The 14,885-nt window shown below is 39.0% G+C and overlaps 1 protein-coding gene across 1 annotated transcript in view; it reads right to left on the bottom strand.

The window, feature by feature from the left end:
• Nucleotides 1-14,885, bottom strand: part of GAB3 (GRB2 associated binding protein 3) — a 474,087-nt gene that overhangs the window by 1,523 nt on the left and 457,679 nt on the right. Inside the window, exons 6-9 of the mRNA XM_053699128.1 lie at nucleotides 13,116-13,368; nucleotides 12,023-12,104; nucleotides 2,316-2,418; nucleotides 945-1,058 (exon numbers count right to left, since the gene is read on the bottom strand). Coding sequence (XP_053555103.1) covers nucleotides 945-1,058; nucleotides 2,316-2,418; nucleotides 12,023-12,104; nucleotides 13,116-13,368 — 552 coding nt within the window. The remainder of the gene's footprint in view (nucleotides 1-944; nucleotides 1,059-2,315; nucleotides 2,419-12,022; nucleotides 12,105-13,115; nucleotides 13,369-14,885) is intronic.

Raw genomic sequence — 14,885 nt, 5'->3', positions numbered from 1 at the left:
TTTTTGTGAACGGCTTTTGCAATGCTGCCCCCTGCAGACTAGCAGGGGATGTCAATCAACCAGATCGTAATCTATCGGGTTGATTTCTGTCCGTGGCCTCAGAGCAGGCAGACAAGTTATGAAGCAGCGGTCTTTAGACTGCTGCTTCATAACTTCTTTTTCCGCACGGAAGCATGGGCATCAAGCTCCATACAGAGCTTAATAAATCGGCTCCTTAGAGAATATTTTACAAACTGTAACACTGAATACACAGCTGCCTGAGCGGCTTTCAAACACCCACAAAAAACATCCTATGACCTACAGCCATACGGACTCCAGTTAGGATATGGCAATAGTTCATGTGTAGATGTAGATTTATCAAAGTGCGAGCGGACATAATGCGATGTAGCGTATCATATCCGCTGCACATCGATAAATGCCGACAGCATTTATCATTCTTGTGAACTGCTGGTGCAATGCCGCCCCCTGCAGATTCGCGGCCAATCGGCCACTAGCAAGGGGCGTCAATGAACCCGATCGTATTCAATCAGGTTGATTTCTGTCCGCAGCCTCAGAACAGGCGGACATGTTATGAAGCAGCGATCTTTAGACCATACTGAGCTTGATAAATCATCCCCTTAGAGAATATTTTACAAACTGTAACACTAGATACACAGCTGCCTGAGCGGCTTTTAAACACTCACAAAAAACACTCCTATGACATACAGCCATACTGACTCCAGTTAGGATATGGCAATAGTTCATGTGCACATGCTTTTTCTGGGCAGTGAAAAACACTGGCAGAAACTGTGCTTTTGGCCTTTTCAATCTCTATGGAAAAGACATTTTGGCAAGTGATTTTGCTTTTAAGCACTTATACTACAAGCTGTTTTGGGGCCCTAAATTCATATCCCTTTAAGAACTAGGCCATTTAGAAACAAAGAATGTGAACATATTTTGCCTACCTTCTGGACTGGGGATGGGGATGCAGAGTTAAAATCCAATGCCAAATAATCGAGATTGAACTTCCTTGGCCATGGAAAATGTCCATTACTTGGTGATGATCCTTGTCTCTGTTCCTGTAGAAACAAACCACAAAGAGAATATAGGTGTCAAGACGTGATGCATTAAATAAGTAAAAGTCAAAAACAAATACTGGAGGTCAAAATGCACTTTAGCCTGTAGCACAGTATGGGCAAGGAGTGGGAGTTGATCATTTTTGCTTTCCAACGTGCATTTCCACAGCCTTTCCACTTTACCCAGCTCCCACATGTTCATATAGCAGCCAGGCTCAGTGCTCTCCTCGTTCTTGCAAGAGGAAAAGGTGATTTAACCACCTAATGCTGATATTGATCCCAAAACCCAACCAAAAGGGAAAGGTGCGAGTTATCCCCCACACATAGTAAAAGCAGCAGTGATGTAAGTGTGAAATATGACATCCAGCAAACTAAGGACAGGCCAGAATTTTTAGAAGGTACTTGTATAAGCTGAGGTCTGCTATAAAAATATATATATTTGTCCGAGCAGGTGGCCAGAAACTTGCAGGTTCTTAAAGTTGAGCACAAAGGAGCCCAATACAGAATCATATATTACTAAATACATACAATGATAAGTAGAAATTATATACACAAGAAGGGCTGCAAATCTACATCTTTTGCCAAAGGTTCCAATTTCAAAACTAACTGGAAAAGAGAGAGTGGAGGAACAAGTCAATTCTTTTTGAAAAGCTTCTTCCTGGAAGACCCATTTGTCTACAATAGCCTAACTGGGGAGAGTGGTGTGTGTGTCTGCAAACTGGCATGGCTTTGTTATGCAAGAATAAAACAACATGTTACGTAGAATAATGACATAGTTACCAGATAAAAAGGTATGACTCTATTCTACAATGTACTTTTCTGCATTTGTGTGTGTACACTGTGTTCAGGATTCATAAAAGCCACTTTCTGTAATTAAAAATTCAGCCTTTTCTCTTTATAGAGGGGAGAGCTATCTCAGAGCCATATGGGTAAGACTATCAACCATATAAGAGACATAACGCAAAAAAGTACCTTTAAAAACCTTCAGTATTCATTTGTAATATTTACTTAGTACAGCTGTTATAGTAAATGCAAAAAAATTAACTTATTACACAAATGTATCCCAATACTGATTTTTGTCTAACAATAAATCAGTAACCCATTCTAAAAAAACACAATTTCTCATATTGCTTGAACCATTATAAAGTGTTTGTAACATGCAATATACATTTATACATCTAAAGCTGGTAAGAACATACACTTGCAATTTTACATTTATTTTAGCATAACATGTCCTGTGTGTGTGGAGCAGAAGATTACCATTGGAATGTAGCTTTCATCCTCCTCTCCTGAGATAGAACTGGTAAATATACTTGCTGAGCTACTAACATCACTTTCTGGGGAGATAAAGCTGGTTCTATTGCTAGGAAGAAAAACAAAGAAGAGGTCAAGAAAGCATATTACAGATGCTCTGACAAGCAGCCAAGTCCTGACAATGCACATATGTCCTATAAACATGCCCTTCTTCATCTGCGGCATAATAGCATGGAAGTGATGTTCATTGGCATTGTGTCATGTACATGTAATATGCCTCACCCAATTATCCAGGGTACAGAGCTTTATCCTGGATTACTGAAAGTGGTGTCAGAGAGGCCTCTAAAGAATATGTTTGCCTTGATAAAAACCTGAACATATGTGGTGGGGAGCATTTTATTAAAGTGATTGCAATTTTATTTTTAATTACTGCATAGTATCTAAAAATAATCTTAAAAACATTGGCACTTTAATTCATTAAAATTTTGAAAAACACTTAATTTTTAAATTATTTTCCATTTAGAGATGGTTAACATACCACAGTTCCTCCACCCACATCTACTTTCTTTAGCAGATAAATGATGAATCCGGCTTCCTCCAATCATTGTGTGCCCCACGAGCTGGACGTCAGATGGGGCACACAACGATTGGAGGAAGCCGAGTTCGTCATCAATCTGCTAAAGAAAGTAGGAGATGCGAGCGGAGGAACGACGATATGTTTACCATCACTTAATAGTAAATATTTTAAAATTAAAGCGTCTTTCAAAATTTTAATGAATTAAAGTGCCCCTGCTTTAAAGATTATTTTTACATACTGGGCAGTAATTCATTAACATTTACAATCACTTTAATGGATATTCATTTTTCATATTCCTGTGATTCACAGAAGTGATGTACCATATTGCAATAATGGCATAACATGCTGACCTACAGGTAACAGGTCCCATCGTAAGCCCTTAGAAAGGTGTGCATAGGTGCATTTCAATTTCAAGTAGAAGCATTTATGCTATTTAATTCCATTAGCAAAATAAAAATTCTAGTAAAAAGTTATTACTGTCTGAGCAGCATTTGCACATATGCTACATGTGACTAGGACAACAGGATTCAAACACCATGCCTTCTTAGAGAGCTGGTGGTGGGGTGAATTGCAGTGAAGAATTTGTGTCATACAAGCCACCGCTGACTCTCTGGGAAGGTGTGGTGTTTGAATATCAGTGCACGCTTTCACTAAAAACATTTTTTTGCTAAAGGAAGTATATTGCAAAAAATACTTTTATTTAAAACTAAAATGCACATTGTAATTTGACTTTTTTACCATTAACTTATACACACAGAGGTTGAAAAATCCACTTATTCATGACTAGCAGAACATATCTGGGGGCGAGTTGAAAAAACTATTTCCTCCTTTCATTATGCAGTTTGTGTAGTGTGTGAGTTACACAGCTGAAGAGATAAAAGGGTGGAGGACTGAGGAGCAGGGCGGTTACTCAGCACATTGCTTGCTGGAGGAATTGACACAAGCTGAATGTGGTTAGTGGCTGTGGTTGAAGACTTATCTCCAAATGGTACTCAAGCTGCAGAAGCCTATTTCAGACAGTGTGGAGGGTACAACTTTGCGTGTAAAAGTAAAACTGTGTGGCAGAAGTGTGCTTAAAATAACAGTGGGGCAGAAGTGTTCAAGCCATGAGGGAGATGTTTTTAAGAACTAGAAAAACTGTGTGTGCTAATAGAACCTTGTTTAGCCTGCCTCAACCTATAGTCACTTGTGTGTCCAACCTCGGCCTGCAGTCATTTAAAGGGTGTGTCCAGCTACTGCTTGATAACATCCGAAGTGTCTTTTAATCCTCATCCTACAGTTATTTGAGCTTTGTCTCCAGATAGTATCAGGCAGAGACTGGACACACATCTTAAATTATGGGAGGTAGAGGCTAAAGTGTCTATGTCAAACCTCTTCTTTATACCAGTCTCTACCTGCAGTCATTTAAACTGCATGTCCAGCCACTGCCTGATAACCAACTGAAATGTTATTTAATTAAAACATTAGAACTGTGTGTCCAGCCTTGGACTGCAGACGTTATAGTTGTGTGTCCAACCTCTACCAGTGTCCTGGCATGTTATGTTCATATAAGGACTCAGTCTGCTGTTATCTGAAGACTTCTTTTCTATATAAGATAATAAGTGTATAGATATACACCATCTGGCTGATTTTACTGACCTCCCGGCTAAAATTTTAGCCAATATTAAGCTAAAATTAGCAAATCAAAAATTATCATTAGATAAATGTATGTTAAATTCTCCAAAACTGTGTACTTTGGGTAGCAGAAATGTTATAATATTAGAGAGTAAAACACTGCCCCCACATGGCTGGCAATGTTTTCTGTGGGGAGCAGAGTTGACTGGTCTCCAGTTCAACAATGTCCTTTTCTTGGATATAAATATTTCTGTAAGTCAGTCACTAAAAAGCTGTTGAGTAGGTCATTTATCTTTATTATTATTCAGCTAAACATATTTATGGTAAATTAGGAATGACACTCAACAACATCATCTTACAGATATATGCTTTGAAACAAATCTGCCAAGTTATACTATACTAATTAGAAATCAGTTGATCAGATGAACTAAACAAGGAGGGGTGTAATGTAGGCTTTTCAGTCAAACAAAACATGCTACATCTATACAAATCATATGAAGTTCATCTCCCGTGTTCTTGCTGAAACTGATATCTTATGTCTCCTAACATTTTTTTTTGCCAAGTCTTAAAGTCTATCTGTATTCCTAGTTCTTCTTGCCATTTATGAACATAAGAGAGGAGAGAATCTATACCCAGTTGTAAAAGAAGCTTGTAGATGAGATAATTAGTGTGCTTAGGTGGGGAACACACCAAGCAGAGACTTTCAAATGGAGTAAAGGAACGATCCATCCCTTGTTTTTGGTTGTATTTACTAACAAGATGTGTAAGATGGGCATATGTGAACCAGGAAGAGAAAAAGTCTCCCATTCCAACTCTTCGAGATCGTGCTGAGGTTTTATTTTTGCCATTTATTTTTCCATTAGTCATAATATGATTTTGTTTACATTCACCCAAGACGTCTATGATCAGAGGAGTGACAGGTTTGTGCTTTTAAGATGTTATTAGTGAAAATACATGTGTATTTGTATTGAGAAGCAATATAATTGTGTGGCAGTGGAAAAGGCAATGTCTGCAGAATGTATAAAAACTTAAATTATGCTTACCTGATAATTTTCTTTTCTTCTGTACGGGAAGAGTCCACAGCTGCATTCATTACTTTTCGGAATAGAGAACCTGGCCACCAGGAGAAGGCAAAGACACCCCAGCCAAAGGCTTAAATACCTCCCCCACTTCCCTCATCCCCCAGTCATTCTGCCAAGGGAACAAGGAAGAGTAGGAGAAATATCAGGGTGAAAAAAGGTACCAGAAGAACGAATAAAAAGGAATGTAAGGCCGCTCACAGAAAAAAAAACGAGTGGGGAGCTGTGGACTCCCTGTACAGAAGAAAAGAAAATGATCAGGTAAGCATAATTTAAGTTTTTCTTCTTAAAATGTGGAGAGTCCACAGCTGCATTCATTACTTTTGGGAAATACCCAAGCTATAGAGGACACTGAATGCAATCGAGCGGGAATAAAAAAGGCGGCCCATTCTGATGGCACCACAGCCTGACACAAACTGTATTCCAGATAAAAAAACTACTTCAACAGAAGCAGAAGAACAAAAATATATTGAGAGGACAACGTAACTGCCCAACAATTAGAACCATAAGGATCCCAATTAGAGATCACTCTAAATTCTGGACTCCACTGAGCACAAAAGCCTCTGACGAGACAAAAGTCCCACTCACTAGAAGCACACACAAACACCTCTCCCTGAACCATGGCAAGGGATAATAACAAACAAACCCCCACAAATTCCCGATCACCTCCTACATGGATCCAAAAGGAGCCAATGTAAATCCTTAACCAGAACCGAAGTCCCAGAAGGACAAAAGGTAGAACAAGACTACCTTACCATAGACAGCGAACTAGCACAGAGAAACTGAACACCCGCAGGTCAGAAAGAAAACCCCGGGAGCAGAACAGGAACGGAATAGTAACATCCGTTTACACCACAAATGAAAGCCACAAGCTTCCATCGGATAGGTAGTCAGACTAAAGGTCAAACCCGAGTAACTAGCAAACCAAGTAGCTAGCAAACTTGCACCAGGACATTCCTGCAAAGGAACAAGAAAAACAACTCAGAAAGCAGGGCGGACCAACTCCCCCCCAACTAGAAAACGGGGTAAGGGAGGACAACACCCTGACCAATAAGAAAAAAACAACTGCAAGGCCTCCCAACCTAAGTAAGGATCCTTTGGGAGACAAGATACGTGGTTGATGCCCAAACAGAGCAGTCAAAATTCCTGACCCCTACTCCAATCGAACAGTCATATCACAGAAGCGACTGTCAATGTCCCAAAGGACAAGAGAGATTAAAAATTCCCAGCATCGACAAGGCCTGGAGATCAGATAATGAATCGCCAACTACGAGTTCCAAAGGGAAGAAGCAGAAAGACGGCACCAACACCCAGAGAGACCAACTTGGGATCCAGGATACCTATCCACATTAACCTTCAGAAACCCGAAGGGAGGGTACACTGCAGACAAGAGAAGCCCTCAACCCACTGAACTCCTAGAGTCAGATGAGGAAAACTACCTCAGGAGGGGCCAACTGGATAGGCGCAGTAGACCAGATCCTCCCAAATAGAAGGAAAACTAAGAAACCCAGGAATATTCCAGTAAAGAAATTTCCAGGAAAAACTTCCTCCATATCTCCAGAAGAGAGAAAAGAACCGCCCCAGTAGGAACAAGGAGCTTTCCCCAGGACCGGAAAAACAAGCCTACTACTGAACGCCGGACAGATCCAAGACTATTAAAATCTGGAAAAACTGATCAACCAAAATGCCAAGTCAAAGATAAGGACTACGTTAAAAAAAACGGACCCCCAAAACCAGGTGCCGGATCAAGACCAAAAATCTTGCGGAACAACCACAAACTTACCTGGAATTGAAAATTTCCATACCCCCAAGGAGTCCTGAACTCTGGTCTCTCATGATGTATCCCAGTGGCTGTACACTCAGCCCCAAAAAGGCATCTAAGATGACACCCACAAAATTCCGAAGACAAAGGAAGGACCCAAAAACAGAACTCCGTGACCAGATGACTGAAAGTCCCACCCCAAAAGGTAAGGGGAAGTGAAACGCATAGCAATCCTCAAAAAAAAAAGAGGAGAGAAACACTGGCGAAAGAGATCTAAAACTCGGATAATCCAATCAACAAGGAGTACCAATAGGGGGGATAATCGCCCCCTACACCAGGTACTGGAGATCTCCAAGCAGTCATCTGAACCTCCCCCCTCGGAAGGGAGGACTTTAGTTCCTGTCCAAGACCTCAGGAACTACAAATATACTGCCATAGCAGAATTCGTAATCCCAGCAAACCACGTAAACTATGCAGGGACAAAAACACTTAGAATTGAGTATGACCAACATCGGACGCCCCAACAAGACAGAATAAAGCAGGAGCAGTCCTATCTAGCATAAAAGGGCCTTCTATAACTTGTAGAAACAAGAAAAACAACCTCGTAACAAGAGGTAAGCAAACTTAGTACCCAAACAGGGTCAGCCTGTTGCCAAGGATACAAAATGTCTGATATAATCTCAAAAGAACAGAGTAAACTAGTACTTAACCAGGACCAGCCTGCTGACCAGGGTACAACCAAACTGTTCAAGGCTAACTGAAAGTTCTAAACCCTAGCAGGGCTAGACTAAACAAAACAGACAAATAACAGAAAAAATAAGCACTGAGGTTTAAACAGTGTCTTAAAATCGTATCTTTTTATTTTCCCCGTCGGAAGTAACATCTATTGCGACCATAAAATCGCTAGCATCAAAATCTTAGAAAAAAAGGAATTTCCCTAACAAGGAAAATCCAAAACAGCCACAAGCTCCAAAATAAAGAAATAAAACCCATCCTAACCGGATCAAAAGAAATTAGGCCACACACGCAGGTGAACGCCAAGAGGAATGGAAACACTAACAGGACCAGCCTGTCAGATATACTAATTCTCAGGAGCTCAGAACTGGGATTAGATACACAAAAAAGCAAGAGATAACCATGAGTAGGATCTCATCCCTCCATTGTCTAGCGCTGTACGCCATCTGACTCAGAAGCCTGAGGATCCGTTGATGAATCAGAACTGGAATCCTCCAAAGCCGTCAACACATGCCGCAGCAGTACATGCAGGCGCGTCAATCTAAATCTAAATGCAAAATCCACCTCCAGCGGGGCATCTGAAGGCCCCGACCCTGCAGGCTGTACCCCTGAAGCCTCAGAGAAAAACACTTCCCCAGAGGAAAGATCCATTATAATTGAACTCGCACCTGACACCCCCAGGTTAAGGGGACATGAAAAACTATTTGCTTGCAATTAGGAAGATGTAAGTGCGCCAACGCCAAATATATGGCCATGTGGAACCGTGCAGTAACCTCTGAAGGAAATAAACCTCCTTTCGGAGAAGGGGTAATTCGGGACAACTGCCAGTGTAGGAAACAAATATTCTAGGGAACGCACCTCATGGGACACAGAATCCTCAGAGGTGGATGGCTCAGCGGTCTCTAGCCTCACCCCAGAGGGAGAAGTGAGCACTCTATTACGGCATACGGAACATAATTGATTGGGCTGGATTACCCTGGCCTCCCCACAATCTACGCAAGTAACAGAATCTGAATCAGAGAAATCCTTCTCCGAACAATCAGAATCCTCCATAGCATGACTTAATAAATTATGGACAAAAACAACTGGCACCTTACACCCCCAATTGCTGGGGCACTCACCACCTCCTATGACCCAGACAAGTAGAGAAACAGATCCTCTCACCGACACCCGGTCAAGAATACAGAAATTGGAAACGAAAACGTGACCATGCCCGGTCACGAGGTGCGACATGAAGGCCAATGAAAAGCGCACCAGTCCACAAGAATTGCGTAGTTCGAAAAAATTGTACGTTCCGTAATAGCCATGAGCCCCAACATTTCTACACATAAGCAGACAGAATCACATAACAAACATGATTAAAGTCCCCCACTGCTCAATAACTCCCCTCAGGAGATATTAACCCTTGATTCCATAAAGATAAAGGAGTCCCACTGAGACCCTGTCTTCTATCATTTACATTACATTCTCACAATGAAAGGAAAATTAAACGATCTTACCGGAATCTATGCCGTGGAACAGTAACACAGTCCTCCAAGTATGACAGATAGTAGCGTTGCTTCTGACATGGACTTTAGTGAAGAAAGCAGGCAGAGAAACTCATCAACGCTGATTGCTAATGGAGCTGTTAACATGAGTTGGGATGGTTTTGCAGAAAGACTCTCCCTGCATCTCCGGACTCTAACTTTCATCCATGCTCTCACTGAGAGGCTGACAGGACTACTTAAAACTCCCGTCCCATCTTCCGACATTTCTCTGCCAACCTCCTGTGACGAAAGGCAAAGAATGACTGGGGGATGAGGGAAGCGGGGGAGGTATTTAAGCCTTTGGCTGGGATGTCTTTGCCTCCTCCTGGTGGCCAGGTTCTGTATTCCCAAAAATAATGAATGCAGCTGTGGATTCTCCCCGTTTTAAGAAGAAAATATGTATTAAGATATTAATTTTGAACATGCTCACTTAGGTGAGAGTTTGAAAGTTCCCCATATGCTTTAATTTCTGAAAATAGTAGAATGTCTTCAACACACATTGCCAATTTGTGTTCTTTTCTTGAACTTTGTTCTGTTTCTTGAACCTTGATTCCAGTAATGTGAGTATTAGTCCTGACTTTATGTGCAAGCACTTCTTTTTAAATAATGCAAAGTGGGGAAAGGGGAAAGCCCTGATGAGTGCCACTGTTAATCGCAAACAGGATCCCATTGGTCTTAACTCTGACTGTCAGATTTTTCCCCCCATAAATTGTTTCTCGAAGTTAAAACGCTACAAGGAAGCTTTGAGAAAATCCTAGCTGACTATCAAACGCCTTTTAGGCGTCAGTGGAAATCACTTGGAGCATAAGGGTGAGTTGAAGGACCTTAAGGGTATTTTCCCTAGTTTTTCTCCCTGGGTAAATAAAAATGTAAGTGAGCAGTTAATTTATTTCCAAAGATTTGTACATCAATATTTAATAAACAAATGGGTCTAAAATATTCTGGCTTGTTGTGTGTTTTTTCAAGGTTTTTGGAGAATGGTAATTTGGGCCTCTATCATGGAGGTTAGGAAGCCTCTGATTTCGTCCAACATATTAAATAGTCTAGCTAAATAAGGAATCAATAGATCTAAAAATACCTTGTATTATGTTCAAGACAACAACACTTCTATTTAACCAACAGAGCTTTATTCTGTAGTAGAAGTTGGTTCTGTCTGGTGGGATTAGAGGATCACCATATTAAAGCTTCATAGGTATCTTTATGTAGAAACCAGTTGAAATATATGGAGATTTTTTAATAGTTTTGTGGGAACAAGTTTCACTTTAAAAAACAAACAAAAAAAAAACCAGTATGTATGTATCAAATTAATTATTAGCAGAGGAAGAAACTGCCTTTATATGGAACAGCAAGTGTTCCCCTAGTTGGTAGTGCATTGAGCTTTGCTTGTTAGTATCAAAATTAGAAATACAAGGTTCTCTGGTGGTGCCCTATATTTATGTGTTGAGTGAAAAATGTAGTGTATGTTTCTACACACAATTAGCTATACCTGGAACATGTATTTATATATTAAGTGCCTGGGACTAAATCCGCAATGATCTGGAGTGTGCTATATAGCAACTAAATGCCCATATTAGGATATATGATACATGAGTCTGTTTATTCACTATAGTGGTGCCACTATTCTCATAGCAATATATATTGTACCAGATGCATCTGTTTTTATAATATTGTGAGAATTCTGTATGGTGTTATGCCGTGGAACTTGCATGTTGTAATAAAATTATTTGATTAGTTATTGTGCAGCCAGTGTCATACTTTGTCAGAGAGAGAGAGAACACATGTATATAAAGTGTAATTGTAGCATTATTTTCACTGCTAGCCCATATGAAAAAAATATTCTCAGTGCATTTTTGTTTATGTTATAGGGTTCAAAATTTTTGTGGGAATGTATTTAAAATAAAAACTTCCAAAGAGAAAAGCAACTCTGGGAACTTGGAATGCCCTCTCCTGGCTGACCACTGTAAAAGAGGCACTTCTAAAATCAGGGTGTTTTTGGGAAGCACTTGAAGTTATCTTTGGAGCATAATTTTTTTTGTTAGTAATAGGAAATGGTTTACATATGGGCAGACTTGATGGGCCTTTTGGTTATTATCCAACATCAAATTCTATGTTTCTATGTTACATTCTGGTTAGGAACCAGAGAAATCAAGTGCAGCAGCATCTTTAAAAGGTCAATATTACTGAAAAACAAAACTATTGGAGAGTTGTTAGAATGAATATTAATTCCTATGACTAAGAGCCACTAGGGACGCGAAACGCATCAGGACAGCATTCCTTGTATTCCTGCATGTATATGGACCTTTAAACCGTTTTCTAAAAAAAGTTAGTTTTTTTACAATTTACCCTCCGAGTGCTCAGGGTACTGTTTTTCTTAATGAATATTAATTATTATAATTGTACATACATTAATAGTTACTTACTAAGGCACTGTCCATGTTCTGCTTATGGGTGCGTGTTCCCTAATTGTAGAAAGGTTACGAAGGTCGAGGGGAGGTGGTCGAGCTGTGGAGATAGAATAATGATATTAACAAAGATATTGAACAACTTGTCAAGAGTCAATAATGAAGTAGCAGCATTATTTCAGTAGCTGTACACTGAAAGTATAGGGGAGGCCATGATTGTTTAAAAAAAGTAAACTAGAACTTAACATTTCTATACAGTATATGTAATTTAACTTAAAAGAGTCAGTGTAGTCAAAATTAAATTAGCATAATTCATATACGAATGCAATTTTTAACAACTTTCCAATTTACTTTTATAATCACATTTGATTTGTTCCCTTGGTCTTCTTTGTTAAAAGCTAAAGCTAGGTAAACTCATATGAAAATTTCTAAGCCCTTGAAGGCCTTCTCTGCATTTTTAAAGTTTTTCACAGCTAGACAGCGCTAATTCATGTGTGCCATATAGACAACCTTGTGCTCACGCCCATGGAGTTACTTACAAGTCAGCACTGATTGGCTAAAATGCAAGTCTGTCAAAAGAACTGAAATAAAGGGGCAGTCTGCTGAGGCTTAGATACAAGGTAAGCAGAGGTAAAAAAGCATATTAATATAATAGTGTTCGTTATTCAGAACTTGGGTTTGGCTAATAAAGGCATTTTCTATCTTTTTAAACAATAAAAATTCTGGAGAAGACTATCCCTTTAAATAAAATGAACCCCTTATGATGTTGCTGGTCTTTCTATGGGGGTGCTGTTTTAAATAGGGCGGTCTCACCGCCAACAGCAAGACGGCCTTGTTTTAGCAAGCCTTCTGGAGGGAGGGTCTAATAGCGTGATCTATTATAGCCACGCAATCCCTTAATGACCAGCGATGTAAAGGTTACGCCACAAATGTTAAGGGGGTTAATAGATTCACACTCAAAAATGGTCAATGATAATCTATATAAATAATTTATTAGAAACAATGAAATAGTACAAAGTTAATACGAATATATGATGGAAACCAAGAACTTGCAAAAGGGCAATATATCCTTAACTAATAAATGCCTTATAAAATGGTAATTGTCCCTTACTTTTTCTACGTGGCTTAAGGTCACGGTTCACTGGAGGTGGTTCAAGGTCTGTTGGTAAGTCTGGTAACGGGCTAGAAACCTTGGAGTTGACAGAGGCATTGAACGTGAATGTAGCAGTGACTGGACTCATCGGGATATATCCGTCTATGCTGCAGTCTGACTCCGAAACAGGTGGAGAAGCATTTGAGCTCATAGGAACATAGCTGTCTTCAGAACCGTCTGATGACAAAGAATAAAGTGGAGCAAATCTCGGCTAAACAAAGACCAAAACACTGTAAGTTAGTTAAGAAACTACAATAAATATAGATTTTAAATATGGACCAAGCATTTAACAAACAATAACGACTATGCAGAATTGTGAATGTGTAGTATACTATGTCCCTGTTAGGATTAAAACAAAGTAAAATATCACCCAACCTTTGTTAAAACATCAGGTGCATCCAGTGTTGATCACAGAGCTGTTAAGAGGTTTTAGAGAAAGTTCAGGGACTAAAAAAAACAATGCAATCTATGCTACAAAATTACAGAGTAAAATATTTTTAAAACATTGTTGTATACAGACTTTATGCAATCTAGTGTTTAATAGTATACATCAATTTTCATTTAACTGCATGTAACATACACTACTATAAAGAATAATATGCACAGATACTGATCTAAAAATCCAGTATAAAACATTTTAAAAACTAACTTAGAAGCTCTCAGTTTAGCATTGTTAAAAATGTTACCCGGAACACCAACTGAAAGTTGGAAATAGCAGACACTCCCCCCTCCCCCTGCATATGAAAAGACTATTTACACAAACAGGAGCAAGCTGGAGGAGGTATACATCAGTATTCTCCTAAAACTTTGAGGCTTGGTTAGGAGTTTAAAAATCGGAGCAATGTTATTTAAAAATAAGCAAAACTATACATTAAAAAAAAAAAAAAGCTGTATAGGCTATATAAATAGATCATCTACAAAACATTTATGAAAAGAAAAATATAGTGTATAAAGTCCCTTTAATCCCTGCTATATACTATGTATACATAAAAATGTGTTATATTCCCATTTATTATTTTAACGTGTGCACAGCTTGATGGGAAACTACTATAGATCCAAGTGTTGATGTGATAAAAATACTGTTTTTTTATATTAATGAAATAATAGTCAGTAAAATATTACTAAATTACAAATCATCGTCAATTTAGAACACTATTTTCTGTTGTCTCAAATTACAACTATTTACTGCACAACCAAAATATACCTTTATTAGGAAATTGTGTAAAAGCAAAACAATATATTATTTGTCTTACAAACATCTAAAAATACAAAAACACAAACTTCTCAAACAAAATGATTGTTTTGGAAAGGTGTGAAAAACATAATTTATGTAAGAACTTACCTGATAAATTCATTTCTTTCATATTAGCAAGAGTCCATGAGCTAGTGACGTATGGGACGCATGGGATATACATTCCTACCAGGAGGGGCAAAGTTTCCCAAACCTTAAAATGCCTATAAATACACCCCTCACCACACCCACAAATCAGTTTAACGAATAGCCAAGAAGTGGGGTGATAAGAAAAAAGTGCGAAAGCATATAAAATAAGGAATTGGAATAATTGTGCTTTATACAAAAAAATCATAACCACCACAAAAAGGGTGGGCCTCATGGACTCTTGCTAATATGAAAGAAATGAATTTATCAGGTAAGTTCTTACATAAATTATGTTTTCTTTCATGTAATTAGCAAGAGTCCATGAGCTAGTGACGTATGGGATAATGACT

The sequence above is a fragment of the Bombina bombina genome, chromosome 1 (genome assembly GCF_027579735.1).
Source record: "Bombina bombina isolate aBomBom1 chromosome 1, aBomBom1.pri, whole genome shotgun sequence".
NCBI lineage: Eukaryota > Metazoa > Chordata > Amphibia > Anura > Bombinatoridae > Bombina > Bombina bombina.
Note: the sequence above shows the minus strand (reverse complement) of the source record. Positions and strands in the feature narration are given on the sequence as shown.